The sequence below is a fragment of the Cyprinodon tularosa genome, unplaced genomic scaffold (genome assembly GCF_016077235.1).
Source record: "Cyprinodon tularosa strain WSP-4 unplaced genomic scaffold, ASM1607723v1 ctg408, whole genome shotgun sequence".
Classification (NCBI taxonomy): domain Eukaryota; kingdom Metazoa; phylum Chordata; class Actinopteri; order Cyprinodontiformes; family Cyprinodontidae; genus Cyprinodon; species Cyprinodon tularosa.
The window spans coordinates 135412-154299 of NW_024039128.1; the positions used below are offsets into that span (position 1 = coordinate 135412).

Sequence of the window (18888 nt, forward strand, 5' to 3'; positions counted from 1 at the left end):
GAGTCCCAACTAGGCTACTACCAGTAGCTCACCTGTCCTGCCTCGTTTTCAGCCTCACCTGGCGTTTTTAATAATGTGGACCGGCAGGACATACACCCTGCTTGTCTGTATCTGGATATTCCTACTGCCCGCTCACCTGCAAGTGGCGGGTTTGCTGCAGTATTCACCCGCTGACCTGCTCCGGCTCCGCTGTCACTCCCTTGGACCTGCGCCCGAGGCTCTCCACCTTCACCCGGACATCACCTTCCAGCCACGTCGGAGATACATCCACCGAGGGTCCCGTCGGATTGTCCACCGCAACGGTTCAACAGCAATAAAATCCATCTGGTCCAGCTCCCGACGGCGGATTCCTCGCCCTCCATGCTCCACCAGCCGGCCTGTCGACCACAGCGTGTTAGCCCGCCTAGCTCGGTCAGCTAGCACCACCACCAGCTGCGACAACAACGCACTCAACTTTGCTCTGCTCAACATCCGTTCACTGACAAGCAAGGGACATCTCATTCAGGATCTCATCACTGACCGTAAACTGGACTTTCTCTGCTTAACCGAGACCTGGCATCAGCCCCAAGATTACTCTCAGCTCAACGATTCCACTCCTAGTGGGTTTGTTTACATCTCTCAACCCCGTGGTTCCGGTCGCGGAGGAGGTCTCGCGATAATTCATCGCGAGAATTGGAAAGTCTCGCCGGTATCAGCACCAGTTTCAAGCACATTTGAATCCACAGTCTGCAAGCTATCTGGTCCAACTCCAACCATCATTGCTGCTGTCTACCGCCCCCCAAAACCGAATAGTGCCTTTTTAACTGAGTTTGCTGATTTTCTCACCCACCTATCCTCTCTCTCACCAAACTTAATTCTGCTGGGTGATTTCAATATCCACATGGACAACACCAATTCGCCTCTCACCAAAGACTTTACTTCCTGCCTAGAGAGTTTTGGATGTCAGCAATACACCACTACCCCCACACACACCAAAGGACATATTCTGGATTTAATCTGTTGCTCTGGTGTCATCCCCCACAACATAACATCTGATGAACTCCCCATAAGTGACCATTTTCTCCTCTCATTTGCAGTTAATCTTACTCTCTCAGTCTCTAAAACATCCCGCCTCATATCCTTCCGGAACATAAAGAAAATTGATCCCTCCACCCTTATTTCAAGTATCCACTGATCCTGCCTCCTTGACTTCAATAATCTGCTAACCCCTGATGATCTGGTTTTTCACTACAACACTGGTCTCCATAATATTCTTGACTCACTTGCTCCTCTAAAAAATAGATTTGTTTCTTTCTCTGTCTCCTCCCCCTGGTACACCCCAAATCTCAGAAGCATGAAAACCAAAGGACGGCAACTTGAAAGACTTTACAGAAAAACTGGTCTTACTATACACAAAGAAATGTACAATAATCACATTATGCACTATAAGGACTCCATTGCCAGCACCAAATCACAGTACTACTCCAACTTAATCACTGCCAATCAACAGAGCTCTAAGTCACTTTTCTCTATACTTAACAATACCATCAAACCCCAGGACCCTTTCCCCCTGCACCTTTACACAACCTCCTTCTGCAATGACATCATGTCATACTTCACAGAAAAAATCAAGAACATTCACCAGAACCTTTGATCAACGGCTCATCTCAACAACTCAGCAGATCTCCCCCCGCCTACACATTTATTCTCCTCCTTCCATCCTCCCACTGTCTCGGTAATCACAGAGCTCATCCGGAAATCCAAATCATCCACCTGTCAACTGGACCCCCTCCCAACACAACTTGTCAAAGCCTGCCTTCCCTCTCTGGCTCCCCTCATCTCCGCTATCATCCACTCCTCCCTCACCACTGGAACTGTCCCTACACCTCTCAAAACTGCTGCCATCACCCCGATTGTAAAAAAAACCTGGTGCCAACCCCACCAACTTCAACAACCTCCGTCCTATCTCCAATTTACCCCTTCATCTCCAAAATTCTTGAAAAAACAGTTGCCTCCCAGCTCCATTCTCACCTATGTGCCAACAGCCTGTATGAAGAATTTCAGTCTGGTTTCCGGCCACTCCATAGCACTGAAACAGCACTCATCAAAATCACCAATGACCTCCTCATGGCATCTGATTCTGGACTACTCACCATCCTCATCCTCCTCGACCTGAGTGCAGCCTTCGACACCATCTGTCACACCACCCTCCTCAGTAGGCTTTCTTCCATTGGCATCACGAGCACTCCGTTGGACTGGTTTATTTCCTATTTTTCTGACCGCACTCAGTTCATTCAACTGAAGACCCTCAAATCCACCCCCTCCCCCGTCACCTCAGGAGTGCCCCAGGGCTCTGTTCTGGGGCCTCTGCTCTTCATCATCTACCTCCTTCCCCTTGGCAATATCTTCCGTAAATTCAACATCCACTTCCATTGCTATGCCGATGACACCCAGCTCTACCTCACCACGCAGCCATCGTCCTCTCTTCCGCCCGCCTCCCTCACAAATTGCATCTGTGAATTAAAGGCCTGGTTCACCAACAACTTCCTTCAATTAAACAGTAGTAAAACCGAGGTTCTCCTCATTGGTACCAAATCAACTCTTTCCAAAACCGACAGTTTCCAAGTCACTATTGATAGCTCCTCCATCTCCCCCTCCCCCCAGGTTAAGAGTCTGGGTGTCATCCTCGATAGCACACTATCTTTCCAATCCCATATAAATAACATTACCCGGTCTGCCTACTTCCACTTAAGAAACATCAACCGCCTCCGTCCCTCCCTTACCCCACACACTACTTGTGCACAGCCTTGTCACCTCCCGACTAGATTACTGCAACTCCCTCCTCTTTGGACTTCCTCAGAAATCACTCCACAAACTACAACTGGTCCAGAACTCAGCTGCTCGAATCATAACAAGAACTCCCTCTATCCACCACATCACTCCGGTCCTCCGACAGCTCCACTGGCTCCCCATACAGTTCCGCATTCAATATAAAATTATCATGATGACTTTCAAGGCACTTCACCATCTTGCCCCCCCATATCTGTCAGACCTCCTGCATGTTCCCACCCCCTCCCGTGCTCTTAGATCCTCATCTGCTTTACACCTGTCTGTCCCCTCCGCCCGTCTCACCACCATGGGGAGCAGAGCATTCAGCCGCTCTGCCCCCCGCCTCTGGAACTCTCTACCTCCCCAACTTCGAAATACGGACTCAATTCTCCATTTTAAAATACAACTCAAAACCCATCTGTTCAAGATTGCTTATTCTCTTTAAAAATATCAATTTCACTGTCACAGCCTCTGTATTTTTTAAATGTTTTTAAATGTTTTTATAATTATAATTTTTATTTTTTCTGACACTTTTTATGTTTTGTACGGTGACCTTGAGTGTCCAGAAAGGCGCCTTTTTTTTTTTTTTTTTTTTTTTTTTTTTATGTATTAAAGTGTGAGTCAGGTGAGGGTAGGTGGGAGGTGAATCTTCTGGGTATTGTTCCTAAAAGGTATTTTTAAGCAGGTGAAATGTTCTGTCTAAAACCACCTCCTCTGTTGAGAGGTGGTTTTTCCAGGTTAACAAAGATGGCTTCCTTAACCCCTCTCTCAAACCATCTGTCTTCCTTGGCCAGAATCTGGACGTTGTTGCCCTCAAACGAGTGTCCCTTATCCTTGAGGTGTTGGTGAACAGCTGATTCCTGTCCTCCTGTGTTGAGCCATGTGCCTTTATAGAGATTGCTTGATCTCTCCAATGTACAGGTGTGTGCACTCATCACTTCGATGAATGGTGTAAACCACGTTGTCGGTCTTGTTTCTGGGCGTCATCTTTGACTCAGGGTTATTTTGGGTTTGAAGTGCACAGAGATCCAGTGCTGGTTGAAAATCCTCCTATTTTCAGAGACTCCAGCAACATCTAGGATGGCGATGTTCCTTCCTCTGTTCTCTTCCTTCTTAGCAGACCTCTTCTTGTTGGTTCTTAGAAAAGGTGAAAAACTATCTAAAATCTAGAACAGCCCTGGGAGGATGCAGACCTCGCCCATTTTCCCATTTCCACGGACAGATGGGGAAACTCTCCTAAAAGCATCACCTCCTTGGCGAAGGTCATTATAAGCGCCTGAAATTAATCAGACATAAATCCAAGGAAAAACATGGCAGCTATATCTTTGATTTATTTTCTCATGGATTTCTCTGTTTTGATGCTGTTATCTATATTAGTAATAAATGATGTGACTTTACCATGAACACACTAGATGAGCACTATGATGGAGAAGCAGCACATCAGCTGCTGTTTTGCAGTCCCAAGAAGTAATAGTTGTTTCTGGATATGCTGCCAAGCATGGGACCCTGAGCTTTCAGCTTACAGCACATCCAGCCCCCAGAGTGAGCGATGACATCAGCACTGACTCCCAGAGGGTCAGCGAGAGGAGGAAGTATGACAGGAAGGTGGTCACCACTCCTTCTGCTCCGTCCTCTACCAGAAAACAAGGAAGGGTTTCAATTTCACACACAGGAGTAGTTAGCTAATATGGATTGCGTAACGGTTGCTTGAGTGACTCATGATGGTGAAAGAATATTACTTCCTATTAACTCTGGGCTTCAGCCAACGTCTGCACTGATATCCACTTTAAAGAGAACACACCCTGCTCAGAGCGAGCTGATCAAGTCTCCAAATGCTCTTTTCGTGCTCGTCTGATGACTTTCTTGCCTCGACACTTCATTTTAGGCTGCCTAATGAGCTCTTGGCGCAATATGCAAACATACCCAAACACAACTAACAGCTCAGCCATGAAATATTTAATACGTGGTCTCAAGGGCCCTGGTAGCTGATGGATCAATGAGAACAACGGAACGCAGAGTAATAGATCGTTCTTTTCAAAGCGCTCACTCATCTGGATGCCCAGAGCCAGGAAGTGGAAACGCAGGGGCAACGTTGTTTCATATTTACACATGTGAACTTTTACACGTCTGATTAACGGTGTGTGTTCCTGCCCGTTAGGGGAGGGCTGACACGTGAGCTGCCGGTGGCATCAGTTAAAGGAAGCTCCCGACGGGTTTGAGGCCTCTTGTCATGTTTACTTCACCCGATCGATTCTTGTTAGTGATCTCCGTTGCCTCCGGCGCACCCTCACTGAGGCTGCTTTTCATGCATGTCATGGGGAACGTTGGAGTAAAACAAACCCAGCCTCTGCTTTACGGTTCGCTTTGTGTCTTAGTGGTTTATTTTCTGCTGACTTTGGCTTTCAGCCTGCAGGAGAGTGAATATTGGAAAAGAACAAATTTATTTTTCTTTCCTCTTGCGCAGAAACTAAGCCTGCTTTTATGGTTTCTGTAGAGAACAAAGTTTGTGTGAAACTTTGACCCGTATCTTTAGACGAGTATAGTCCAATGGAAAAGTTTGGGCTCCCCTATTAATCTCAATTATTTTAATTTCTAAATATTTGGGTGTTTGCAATGGCTATTTCAGTTTGATATATCTTATAGCTGATGGACACAGTAATATTTTGAGTATTAAATTGAGGTTTATTGGACTAACAGAAAATGTGCAATATGAATTAAAACAAAACTTGACAGGTGCAAAAATGTGGGCACCCCAACTCACTTACTGAAACATAAAATTGGTTCGGTAACTTTATTAAGATTTAAACATCAGAGCCAAAAGTTTCTAATCCAATTTTTTTTCTTTTTTTAATAGAAAAAATTCAATTTAAAAGAAAAGGTGCAACTATATACAGTGAACAAAAAGAATAATCAAACATTGTTATTCGTTTACAGAAACACCAAAGAAAAAAACCACAAAAAGAAACCCATTAAAAACCCATATCAACAAAAATACTTCCCCTCTTAATTATCTACAGTGAAAAAATTCATGTTTATGCACAAAATTAATCAAATTGTCCAGTCCTGAAAATATTTAGCAGTCCGAAAATGTCCTGAGAAAGTTGTTTTTCGATATTTGTGAGTGTTTTCCTGTGATTTTCAAAAAGTTTTTATCTTTTTTTTTTTATCTTCTAGTTTTTATCTTTAATCCAAGGTGCTCTGTATCGATTGAATACTTCAGCATCGGAGCTGAAATACTTGGTTTTAATAAAACCTATATGTTCCCTGTAAACTTTTTCATTTTAATGGTTATTAACGTATGGAAGCCCGTTTCCGCCACTCTGTAAAAAAAGAAAAAAAAATTAACTCATTATAATGAGATTAGGGCTGCAACAACGAATCGATAAAATCGATAAAAATCGACTTTTAAAAGCGTTGGCAACGAATTTCATCATCGATTAGTTGTGTCGCGCGATTAATGCGTCATCCGCCGCCGCCGTCATCACATCCACTTGACTGAAACAGGGGAAGAAAAAAAAAAACGGCAGAGCAAGTCAGCGCTGCAGGTGCAGTGTTGCCAACTCAGCGACTTTTCAGACCCCTCCAGCGACTATTTTTCAAAAAAGCGACTAGCAACAAATCTGGCGACTTTTTACGGTGTCACTGGCGGCTTTTGGAGACTCTTACGTGAAAGCATATATCATTCCTACTCTGCCGTGGGGCGCCTCCCCCATCCCAACCCCGTTCTCCCGCAGGAGTCCCTCTCAGCGCTGCAGTCAGAGCCGCAGTGTCCAGACTGCAAATGAAGCGCGCATGCACCGGGATTGACGGCGCAAATTGATCACAATAATTAAAATAGCCTGCGCTTTGTAAAGTGAAAAAAGACGTAACATGCAACTTTTGTCAAAACAAATGAACATGGCACGGAACCACCATGTTTGTTTGGTTTTAAAGTGGGGAAACGTTACGTTAGTTGCTCAGGTAGCTCATCTGATGCTTTCCTTACCGTGTTAGTAGGTTACAGACAGTGATAAGGTTGGCTACTTATTTTACTTTTCATTTCATTTCAATTAGCTTAAGCAGCGTTTGTATTTACTTTATAAATAAATTAACTTGCAAATTATGAGGGCAAGGCTTTTAAAGTTTAAATCTTCTGGCAAAGATAAAGTAAAGAAGATCCTGCAATTTATGGAAGTAAAGCAGAATAAAATCCAGCAAGATCAGTAATATGTCAATTAATTATATGCCACATTCCCATGTAAATATCTGTCTTTGGAGGATGTGTTTTTTAGCACCCCTAGTTCTCTCATTTTTATTCCAAATACAATTTATAATTTGAATCACAGGGCTATTTTTATCTCTATGGTTAAGTATTTTCTCAAGTAGCAACTTTAACTGCTATACTTTCCTGTCTTAAAAGGCAGAACTCTTCTAGTCTAAAAAAACTCATTTGTTGAAATGGGGGGGCCTATTGTTTGAACCCCTTAGGGGCTTTTAAAAACAAAAAAGTCTTTTTTTGCTCTTTATGAAACAAAGTAGCCTATATTTTGTGGATGTACAGCTACATTTCTCATGTAAGTTTGCGTAGTTTTAACACAAACATTTATTTTTCATATTGCACCAGTACAGTTAATGAGCAACCTGTACTTGTGTGCTTGTTTGTTCTGTCTAAAATGTTTATTTTGGAATAATGATGTTAATATAAAAATATTTTCTGTCTGATTCATCGATTAATCGAAAAAATAATCGGCCGATTCATCGATTTTTAAAATAATCGTTAGTTGCAGCCCTAAATGAGATAGTAAAAAAGTATTTTTTACTATATCAGTAAAGTAATTTTGTGCTTCAGGACATTTTAGTCGAACCGTCCGAGTATCGTTTTTTTTTTTTTTTTTTTTTAATAACCGGTGGTCTGTAATTTTCAACAAAGCAGGTCTTTCAGAAGGAGCGACCTGAGGTCAAGGCTGTAATTTTTAACATTTAAATGTCAGTAATAATGTGGATGTGAAATAAAAGGGTTGCTCTAACAGGAAATTAGAAACTCTGCTGCTGTTGCTGCATCAACAGGCTGATCGTCATGGTTCCTTTCAAGAAGTCTTTAGATCTTCTCTGAAAGGTTTAATTTTTTTTCACATTATCTAAAAGCTTTAAAACATGATCGACCGACAGAAAGTAGAACATCAAGAAACAATATTTATATTTTTAAAAAGCTTTTATGGAAATAAAAATGTGGTTTTCATTTCTTTTTGCCCCCATGAGATTATGATCAACTCTATTCAGTTTATTTCTATAGCTCTAAGTCACATCACGTCATCTCAGGTCACTTTCCAGTTCACCAGATCATCCAGTCAGATTGATTCAAAGTTTTCTATCTAAGGAAAACCAGCTGATTGCATCGACTCATTGACTCTTCAGCAATCCCTCACACTAAGCATGCTTGTAGCGACAGTGGAGAGGAAAAACTCCCTTTGAACAGGAAGAAACCTCCAGCAGAACCAGGCTCAGTGTGAGCGGCCATCTGCTATGGCCCACTGGGGTTCAAGGAGACAGAAGCAGACATAGAAAAAGAAGCATAGATACAAAAGGCAACTGTCAACCAGCTCCACAGGCGGCCCCGTCCAGGAAACCCACAACCAGGCAGACGAGCTCCGAGCCAGCTCCCATATCAGAGGATGAAGAGAGCACATCCAGTTAGTCACAGTCAGAGAAACAGGACTACACTGGAAAACAGGTGGATCAAATGTTCAAAGTAAAGACAGCTTCCTGGGGTACGGGGAGCTGTATGTAAAACTTATTATTACATACAGTTATTTAGCGTGTTTTGATAGAAAATCATTTTTTACTATGTCAGTCATTCATTTCTAAAAATGTTACTTTGTTAAATAAATATTTATATTAATATTAAGTTTTTGCAAAATAAAAATGTAGTTTTTTAAAATAAATATGTAGCTCCCAACTAAATATTTAAACTAACTATTTAGTTTGGAGCTAAATATTTATTTAAAATAACAACATTTTTAATTTGCAAACTAAATATTTATTTAAACAAAGTAAGATTTTTATAAATGAAGGAACAACAGAGTGAAAAAATGACTTGGAAAAAAATAACCACCTTATTTTTCTCTCAAAAGATGCTAAATAACCATAAATATTGCTCCTAATTTTTACCGTTTAACTTTACAGCACCCCATACTGAGGTAGGTCTCTACCTGCATCAAAAAAATTTAGCCTTGTCATTTTTTTTTACAGGTCAGTCAGATTGGACAGAAGGCAGCAGTTTTCCAGACATGAATTCATATTTGGGATTTTTAAACATGTTCTTTTCCTGCTGGAGAGCAAACCTCTGCCTCATTCCAGGTCTTTTTAACGAGTCGCTTCATCCATGTTTCCTGTCCCTGAAAAGCATCCCCACTGTACAGACACTTTCCTTCTAATCCCATATCTTTATTCATTGGTTCACTTCAACTAGGAGACAAAATGAGAGGGAAAAAAAACAGGAAATCACGTTGTAGATTTTTAAAAAGTATTTATGAGTAATTTCTTATAGAAAATAAGTAATTGTTCGATAAAAAAAGTTCAACTCCACATCTTTGCAGCGTAATCTTTGTAACGACAGCTCTAGCTGTAGCTGGAATCAGATCTCTGCAGAGCTCTGATGTTTTGGGGCTGTTGCTAGGCAACACACACTTTTAACCCACTCCACAAACTGGAGACCGGCTCAGCCACTCCAGGACCTTGAAATGCTTTTAACAGAGCCGCTCCTTCGCAGTATGTTTGGCATCATTATCCTCTCACTGTTGGAAGGATGTTTGGGCTTCAAATCTCAACATACGTGGCCATTTTTCCCTTAACACAGATCAGTCCCTTTTAGTGAAAAACTGCCCCAAAGCATGATGTATCCACCCCCATGCTTCACAGTAGGTTCACTGTTCTTGGGATGCATCTGGATGCGGTTGAGTTTGTGCTGACCTGCTTCTTGTTGTAGATTCTAGCTTCCCGACCTGCTGCAGGTCTACAGCGGCTCCTTGGCCGAGGTTGAGTTTGGAGTCTGACCTTTTGAGGCTGTGGAAAGGTTTCTTTCCACAAATAACCAGTTCAAACTGGTTTTATTACTACATGTAACCAGTGGAGGACAGAAGAGCTTTTTACAGAGGAAATTATTGATCTGTGAGGACCAGAAATCTGCTTTAATTGTAGGTGACCAAATAATTATTTTCCAAATAGATTCTTTAAAAAATCTACAATGTGAATTTCTTGGTTATTTTTTTCATTTCGTATCGCATAGCTGAAGTATAGTTTAGTGGGAAAAAAGTATTCAACACTTTTCTCCAGTTAAATAAACGGAGATCGATGGATTTCACTCAGTCGGCACTTTATTTTTTACCTTTGCAAAGAGAGAAGAGTTCATCATATTATTGCACGGTAATCAGCCCTGTTCTGATCTGAGCAGCATTCGTCCCCTTTTCACTGCAAAAAAGATCTAGAAATAAGTAAAACATTTCTTAAATTAAGTGTATTTACCCTTACTTTGAGTAGGTAAATTCAATGATTTGCCAATGAAATTAGTATTGTTACTCTTAAAATAAGATAATTAGATAATATGAATTTAAAATAAGACAATGCAATTGTTTTTTAATATTTTAAATGTAAATTGTCTTGTTCCATTGGCAAAGTCTCCCACTTTCGACCTCAATTAGGGAAAAAAATTACTTACTTAGATTTCCATTTTTTGCAGTGTTACTTACAACAATGGAAAGTAGTCAGAGTCAAAAAACATTACAGATATTTTGGCTATGCTATGAATAAACCTTGAGAAAGAATCTGGTTTGTTATGGGAAGAAGTATGTCTCCAAACACCCTCATTGTGTGGCCTTGCAGGTGAAGCAGGCTGAGTGAAAACCTTTGTGGTGAGTAAATAACAAATTAATATATGAAATAAGAGAAGCTAAATTTTCCAACCACAATAGCTACCTCAGGCCTCATTGATGCCTCTCTGCTGTTCATGCTTTGCAGGCTGGTTCAGGTTAACAGCCGTGTTTCGGTTGGTTTACAGCTGTTAAACATCATTCTTAATGGAGATAAAAAAACTCTTTGAAATGTTCCAGGCTTTAGATGTAGTTTCAGAAACCTGTCTGCTTCCAACTCTCTGACCTGTTTGCTGTGTTATTGTTCTTCATCATACGGTTGGGGCTCCTATGGTGCATTTAGGGTGAGATTAGATTTGACACCGGTGGATCTGAATTATTAATTAGATAGATTCTGATTGACCACTGTGGATCAGAGGAAAAGGCAGAGGGGAACAGAAGATGCAGGTCTTTTCATGACTTTTATATGAAGAGAAAAAAATCAGGTCTGATGTTTTTATCTTAAAGGAATAGTACACCCAAAACATGATTAGCCTTCATTTTCTACTCACCCCCATGCTGAACAACACTCTGGAGTACTTTTTTGATATCTCAGATGCATCTGGAGATCTGGGAGGCTTCTTGCTGTCTGCTGACATTCAAATAATGGAGGTCTATGGCGCCCGAGGCAGAAAGGTCCATAAAAGTCCACAAAAAACGTGTCAATATTCCTCCATACTTCTCGTCCAACGTATTCCAAGTGTCCTGAGTGGGCAGCATCCAGAATTTACTCGAAATGAAGTCATTTAGAATGTTTTTAGAGCATAAACAGTAGTGTATAGGATTTCCTGAAAGCGCGTTCACGAGTCTACGGAAACCGCGGCAGACCAAACCAGACGAAAGTGCGCATTCAGCTCGGCAAAGAACTCATGCTCTTCCTCAACACTGAAGTCCTCAGACATTTTTCTTTCGTTGTTTCTTTCTTTGCACAGGTAAACAGCACATTTCTTCTTCTACGCTTGCATTATTGGCAGAGCAGACGCTGAATGCGCACTTTCATCTGGTTTGGTCTGCCGGCTTCCGTAGCGTCGTGAACGTGCAGGTGCGCGCTTTCAGGAAATCCTATACACTACTGTTTATGCTCTAAAAACATTCTAAATGACTTCGTTTCGAGTAAATTCTGGACGCTACCCACTCAGGACACTTGGAATACATTGGACGAGCAGTATGGAGGAATATTGACACGTTTTTTGTGGACTTTTATGGACCTTTCTGCCTCGGGCGCCATAGACCTCCATTATTTGAATGTCAGCAGACAGCAAGAAGCCTCCCAGATCTCCAGATGCATTTGAGATATCAAAAAAGTACTCCAGAGTGTTGTTCAGCATGGGGGTGAGTAGAAAATGAAGGCTAATCATGTTTTGGGTGTACTATTCCTTTAAGATAACAGTTAGAAAAAAAAATTATATTGGATTAAAATAATTGTTATTTGAGTTTTGTATGTTTGGGTGATTCACAGGCTTTTTGTGTTTCTTGTTTATGTTGATATTTGTCATGATCTTATCTAAAGCTCGGACCCACATGCAGAGAAAGCAATTCAGAGAGACCAGGGAAAAAGTTTAACGGGTTTATTGAAGAAGTTAAACAGAGTGTTGCTCTGAACACTGCTCCGGAAGTTTCCAGAAAGTTGTTGAATCCCTGACTCCTGTCTGTGTGCCGTGGTTCCAGTGTTTGTCCGATTCGGTGGAGGGCGGACGGAGAAACTGACTGCCACTCAGATTTCCTGCGGTACTTGAATGGGTCGTAATGGAGAATAATCCTTTTCTCAGTGTGAAGCTCAAACGATTTCTTGGGGAAAGTGGATCCAAACCTCCTGTTTGAACCCCAGCTACGTTTGAAGCTCAGTTGATCCTTCCAGGGAGAGAAGGTCCAAGAAATCCAGTTTGCAGGATGACTTCCTGCCAAGAGGCAAAGACGAAACAAAGTTAAACTCAGGTTGACAAAAAACTCAGCTTGGCTAGAGTACCCAAAACTGGCAAACACTCTGGCGTCGAGGTAGTGGCAGTCAGCAGCTTAAGAACACTCCGTTAACGAGGAAACCATCAGCAGGTGTGAGGAGGCGGACCAGAACCAGGCGCCTCCTGGTGGAGGAAGGGAGACAAACACAGAAACACAAAGACAAAGACAGGAGTTCTGACGATATTATCTCATGTAGATGTTAATATCAGTACGATCATGTTATTTAAATGTAGACCAAACTTCCAGATACAGTAGGTGTGTCTATAGAGTTTACTCTGAAAAGTACTGACAGTGAAATGCTGTAAATTAAAACGGTACAAATTGACATAGTATCAGTACTAAATAACTTTTTCTTTGCATATTTTTTGCTTTTATTACATTTTAATTTCTGGATTATTAAAATTTGAATAATTAAAAGAATAATACTGCAGAAAACCTTAAAATATTGTCAGATTATTTTATATTTGGTCTGTTTAAATTAAAATCCATTTATTTTGTGATTTATAAAGTATTTCTGAATGCTCCATGTTAACATTGAAAAAGGCAAGTTTTTATGTTAATAAAAGTATTTTAACTTTATGGTAATATTGATCCTTTTTTTTATTTCAATGGTGTCAAAAATTGTATCAATATCACTGTTTAAAATTTTAAACAGCGATAACCTGACTTGTATTTAAATCTGAGATTCATCCTAAAATACATGAATACAACTAGGACATACCTGATTATTCATTCCTCTGTTTAATAATAATTAAGACTTTAAAAATTTGAGGGAATAACTTGTTAAATCTTTCTTCAGAAATTAAAGTACGCAAATATTAAATTATTTTCAGTTACCAGGATCTGTCGGTTCCATAAAGCTAATTATTAACAAGCCAGCATTAAAGGTTATGGAAAGTTGGTAGACTGATAAGAACAGTCTCACCAATTAAGATTAATTGGATTCATGAGGTTCTGAGTTAACGAGCTTCCTTTTATCTCTTCTTCTAATATCATCCTGTCACCATCCTTTTATGTAGACTTGTTGGTCCCTCAGCCTAAGATGCGCTCTGTGAAATTAGACAGTGTGTCGTCTATTTCATTGGCTTTGTAGCCAATGAAATAAGGTTTCAAACAAGGATAGAGATCGCTGAGCTGCATAAAGGAGAGCCATCTTACCAGCCTGTGTAAGAGTGAACCACACAGCTGAGACTGGATCTGTGCGCACAGTGCGAAGCTGATTACTAACAACGCTCCAATGATTTTAAAGTTTGGACGATGATTATGTTTTATTACAATGCCTAAGGCCAAAAAATAAAAAGTAAAATAAAAATACAGCTCAGAAAAGTTACTTATTAGGCTTATTTTAGCTTGAAAAGCAGCAGTTTCACTATTTCTTTATAGATTGTCATGTTATTTCAGGTTTATAAATGTTACATTTTGTTATATACACCGATTCCGGAAAAAAGTGGAAAAATACTTGCTTCACAAATGTTTTGTGGCCATCAAAATGCTTCAGTGTTATTCTATGGGTCAGATAGTTGAGTAAAAGCATTTGCAGATGCTGGTGACGCCAAAAGCTCAAAGCCCTGCAGCTCTTGAACTGTTGTAGCTAGAGGTCTGGAATTTTCTGACCTGTCTCCGCCAGATGGATTTGCTCCGCATATCCAATTTTGGGAAGGGGCGAAAATACTGGTTAGCTGATTGGCCTATGTTGGTGATAGACGGGCCAAATGAACCAATCAGATCAACGAAGCATATGACGTACTAACAGAGCGACGACGAAAACACAACCACAAGCCAGGCTACTCTTGCCGAAACCAGTCGGGAGAAGAGCAAAAACATCTTTTCCTCTGAGAAAAGCCTCCAGAGCAGTGTTTTGCTCTTCTTTCAGTGAAGAAATACTCTGTAATTCCGATAAAACTTGCTCGATAGCCACGCTAACGCTAGTTTCGTCGGCTGAAGCCGCCATGTTCTTTAGACTGAACTGTCGCGCTTCTCGTTGCGTCACACCTCAACCCGCCTCAAAGCCAACGCTGATTGGACGTTCGTTTGCTGAACGGCTCCAACTTTTCTTTAACGGAGAGTCTCCAGACTGATCTGCGAGTGAAACCTTGAAAGCTCGCGAGATCAGGATGGTCTCACCAGGCTAGGAATTTTCTGCATTTATGGTTGACATGATGTAGAACACATGTAATACAATGAGACCTGCCTATTCTCAAGCATGTCTTTATTACTGCTGTTTAAAAAAGACCTATTATTTTCAAGGATAAAAAAAACAACTTTGAGTGATGTTTGATTGAACTGATGCTTAGGCTGTGTTTTACTCACACTATTTTCATTGATATTTTTAGAAACTAGAAGGTTTTAGCTTTCAAATTATGCATCACACATGTAATATTGACTTACAGTTCCTCAGGTATTTGCTTTTCCATTTGGGTATGCAAAATAGGTGGGGATTACTAGCCTAGTAAACTAGCCCCACCCACCAGCGGCCAAAATCATTTTTGCCTGCGAGTTGGTCCAGCCTAGATGAATGCCCCAGGCCCTAAATCTGGCAGGCCAATCACAACAATGTGTTTTGAATTTTTGGATGCAAAGCGGGCGGGGTTTTGAGGGCGTGACGACAAAGCTACACGACGCTGGAGAAAGAACAACAAGGAAGATGACATCTATTGAACAGTAGCATGCACTGCGGCAGCAGCAGCTTTCAATGGAGCGCTCCATTGAAATTTAAAAGTTCTCTTTTCTGTTGCTGTTGTTCAATAACAGCATGTTTTAAGAGCATTTGAGGCGAGAATATTATATCTTAAAGCATAACTATTAGTCCATTTACAGATTTAATGCGTAATAAAAAAAAATATTTGCGAAGTTGAGAGGACTGCGGCAACCAGCGGAGCTCCGAGGCTAACGGCAGCCAGGGCTAACCGCAGCCCGTCTGCAGCGGCCCTCTCTCGGCTTAGCCGTGTGTGAAGGACAGCTGGCTCTGATGCCGATTTTTGACTCCGCTTTGGAATCAGTTCTGGAAGGATTAGACTTTGGGTTTTCATTGAAACGTGAGCAGGAAGAGGCTCTACGCTCATTTATTTTTAGGAAGGACGACGTATTCGCCGTTTTACCGACAGGCTGTTTGTTTCCACTCCCCCACCAGCTTCCTGTCCAGGGCCGGTTCTAGCCCTTTGGTTGCCCTAGGCGAGATTGAGTTTTGCACGCCCCCAAACGCCCCCCCCACCCCCCCCCCCCCCCCCCCCAGTACTGTTTTCAGCATCTGTTTAGTGCCTCATTGAGTTGTGTTTACAGTTCCATAAAGAGTGCTGTGCGGGGAATTGTACCTACAGTTGTGCAAAGTGTGTGTTACAAAATTGCAAATTGAGTGCAAAGCAGTGTTTGTTCTTTTAGTTTTGTGAACTCAGTGAGTGGATTTGCTATAAGTATTAATAGTTTTAGAAATTGTGCTATAAGAATCAAGGTTGTGTTTAAGCATTCAGAAAAAACTGTAACTTAGCATGGAGTGATGCATAGACAAATACCAGAATAGGTTTCAGTACCTTTTCTTTTTTATTATTTTAAATAATTTATTACACACTCAAAGTTAGGACTTTGCAAAAACACTTTTAACCATCTGTAAGGACACTTAGGTAAAGTATAACTAAAAAACTGGATTGAATCATTGAATGAATTTATTTCAGACAATTAACAAATTTAACACACATTAAACAAATATTAAATAAATCAATTTCAGAAATTACCAAATAACAATAAAAAATAATAAATTTAAGAAATTCTTCAACCAAGGACTACATAAAAAAGTAATTGATAAACATTAAATTAAATTTTCTGTTCCAGTTCAATTAAATCATTTGAACATAAATAGAAACGAGATAAACAAAATGTTCCTCTAAATAAAATATATCAGGTATATTTACCCTGATTTCTGACATTGATTAGTGATTAAAGAAAGGATTAACCCTCTACAAACAAAAGTGCTTTTATGAATACCATTACAAAATTAAAAGTTTGAAGTTGTTGTTTTTTTTGTTGTTCACATATTCTATGATGAACAGCCATAACTTCATATATTTTGATGATTATTTGTACATCCCTTTTGAATACTCAATGCAGATAATCACTACAAAATATTTTATTTATATTAGTATCTTCTACCCCTTTCTCAAGCTAATAATATAGCACATAATTCTGCTGCATATATACTGAGAAAAAAATGATGTCAACATTAGGGATGGGGATCGTTAATATTTATTGATATCGATACCTTTATCGATACTCCTTATCGATCCGAGTCTTTATCGATACCACTATCGATACTTTTCTGTTATTTGGTGGAAAGACGATGCAACAAAGTTTTATTAACAGAACTGGTATTGCTTCTATTGCTTAACAAGTGAGCGTAACAAAAACTTTTCTAGCCTTCAATAAACATGGCTAATGTAATAGGCCACTTCGAAATGACATAAAACTAACTAGAATATATTTTCACAATTGTTGGTTAATGTATTGTCTACTGTCACTTTTCATCATGTTTTTAGTGATTAGGAAAATATTTAACGAATAAATAAATTTTTTTTAAATTAAATGTAATTTTTAATAAATGTTGGCATCAGTAGTTTAATTATATAGAGAGCAATATACAACTGTATTACTCATGTTTCTCGCCAAAAACAAAATTTCCCGTTTTCTTTACGTTACACTTGAACGCATTATGATAACCTAATTGTCGTTTTACTGAGCCAATCTGAACACATCATCACGCAGCACGTCTGAAACTTTATTCACTTTTCAAGCTAACTAGCTTGTATGCTTCCGATTACAAGACGGATTTCACAATTAATATTTTTAACTGACCGGACAAGCTACAAAGTCTGTGTGCGCTGACCAGTGATACTCTGAGTGGATGATTAAGACGGGCCCGACCGCGGCGGCAGGAGGAGGGGGAGTCTTTTCCGTTCAGCCATTCTCGAGTCGCGAGCAAAGTTAACTGCCAGACTTCACTTGTTTTACTTTTAATATCTGTTTGCTTACAATTTCATTCCAAAATATTGGTGTACATGCTGCAGTGATTGACGTCACGACTTCCGGGTTGGAGGGCGCTTGAAAAGTGATCAGAATCTTTTCCGATTTTCTCTTAAATGTGAAAAAATAAATAAAAAAAACGGTGGTATATTTATTTGTTCATATTTTGCTATTTATATATACGTAAGGCTAAGTCAAACTGACGGACGCTTCATAACCGGTTTAATTTGCTTTTTTTTCTACTTCTATGATTAATGGGAAGTAAACCTAAGGGCGACGCTAGAGGGCGCCCCCAACACATTTGTCGCCCTAGGCAATTGCCTAGCTCGCCTATAGCAATCGCCGGCCCTGCGCGCTTCCTACGTAATCGTCGGTTGCTCATTGGACAGAGCGTTGGCCAATAGGCACAGACATGGTTGAAAAAAAACGGGTTGTTCTCATCATCGGGGCCAGACTAGATTACACATTTAGTCTGGTTTATCAGGCTAGAGGGTTACTCCAAGTAGGTGGGAGTTAAGAGTTTAACTGGGAATCCAATGTTAGGTGTAAAACCAGATGAGTCATGATTTCGGTCCCAGTTAGATAGATAGATAGCATTTATTGTCACTGAACAGAATTCAACGAAATTCAGTTCAGAATTCAGTTGTTCCGTTCTAATGGATCTTCTCTCTCCTTTACAGACAGTAACTTTGTTCTGGGGAATGCCCAGGTGCAGTCACTCTATCCCATCGTCTACTGCTCCGATGGCTTCTGTGAGCTCACTGGTTACGCCCGCGCCGAACTCATGCAGAAGAGCTGCGCGTGCCATTTCCTGTACGGCCCCGAGACGAGCGACCGGTCTACGGCCCAGATTCAAGGAGCTCTGGACGACAGGAGGGAGTTCAAGACTGAGCTGGTGTTCTACAAGAAGGAAGGTGAGAAAAGACCTTGCAGAAATGTTATGTCACCTCGCAAGAAATGTTCACATCAATTCAAATCTTTTCTTTTGTCATATTACATGTATTTTATTTGGATTTTATCGTATATGATACAAAAAATAAAGTAGTTCACAGCCCGTCATACAATAGAAGCCATTGCAATTTCCCCATATTCCTTGGCTGGTCCCTTACAATTCATTTTTAAACATCTAAAATATTCTTTCTGTCACAATTTGTGGAAATTAAGATCTAAAGAGAAGCGCCATCTCCTGGTCAGACCCTGTAATTCAGTGAAAGAGTGGAGTCAGAGT

General features: G+C 40.4%; 1 protein-coding gene across 2 annotated transcripts in view; it reads left to right on the forward strand.

The window, feature by feature from the left end:
* Positions 1-18342: 18342 nt before the first annotated feature.
* kcnh3 (potassium voltage-gated channel, subfamily H (eag-related), member 3) overlaps positions 18343-18888 on the forward strand; it is a 138320-nt gene continuing 137774 nt past the window's right edge. For both annotated transcript variants that reach the window (XM_038298480.1, XM_038298481.1), the window contains exon 1: positions 18343-18574. In XM_038298480.1, the coding sequence (XP_038154408.1) occupies positions 18445-18574 (130 nt within the window). In that variant the 5' untranslated portion in view covers positions 18343-18444. The remainder of the gene's footprint in view (positions 18575-18888) is intronic.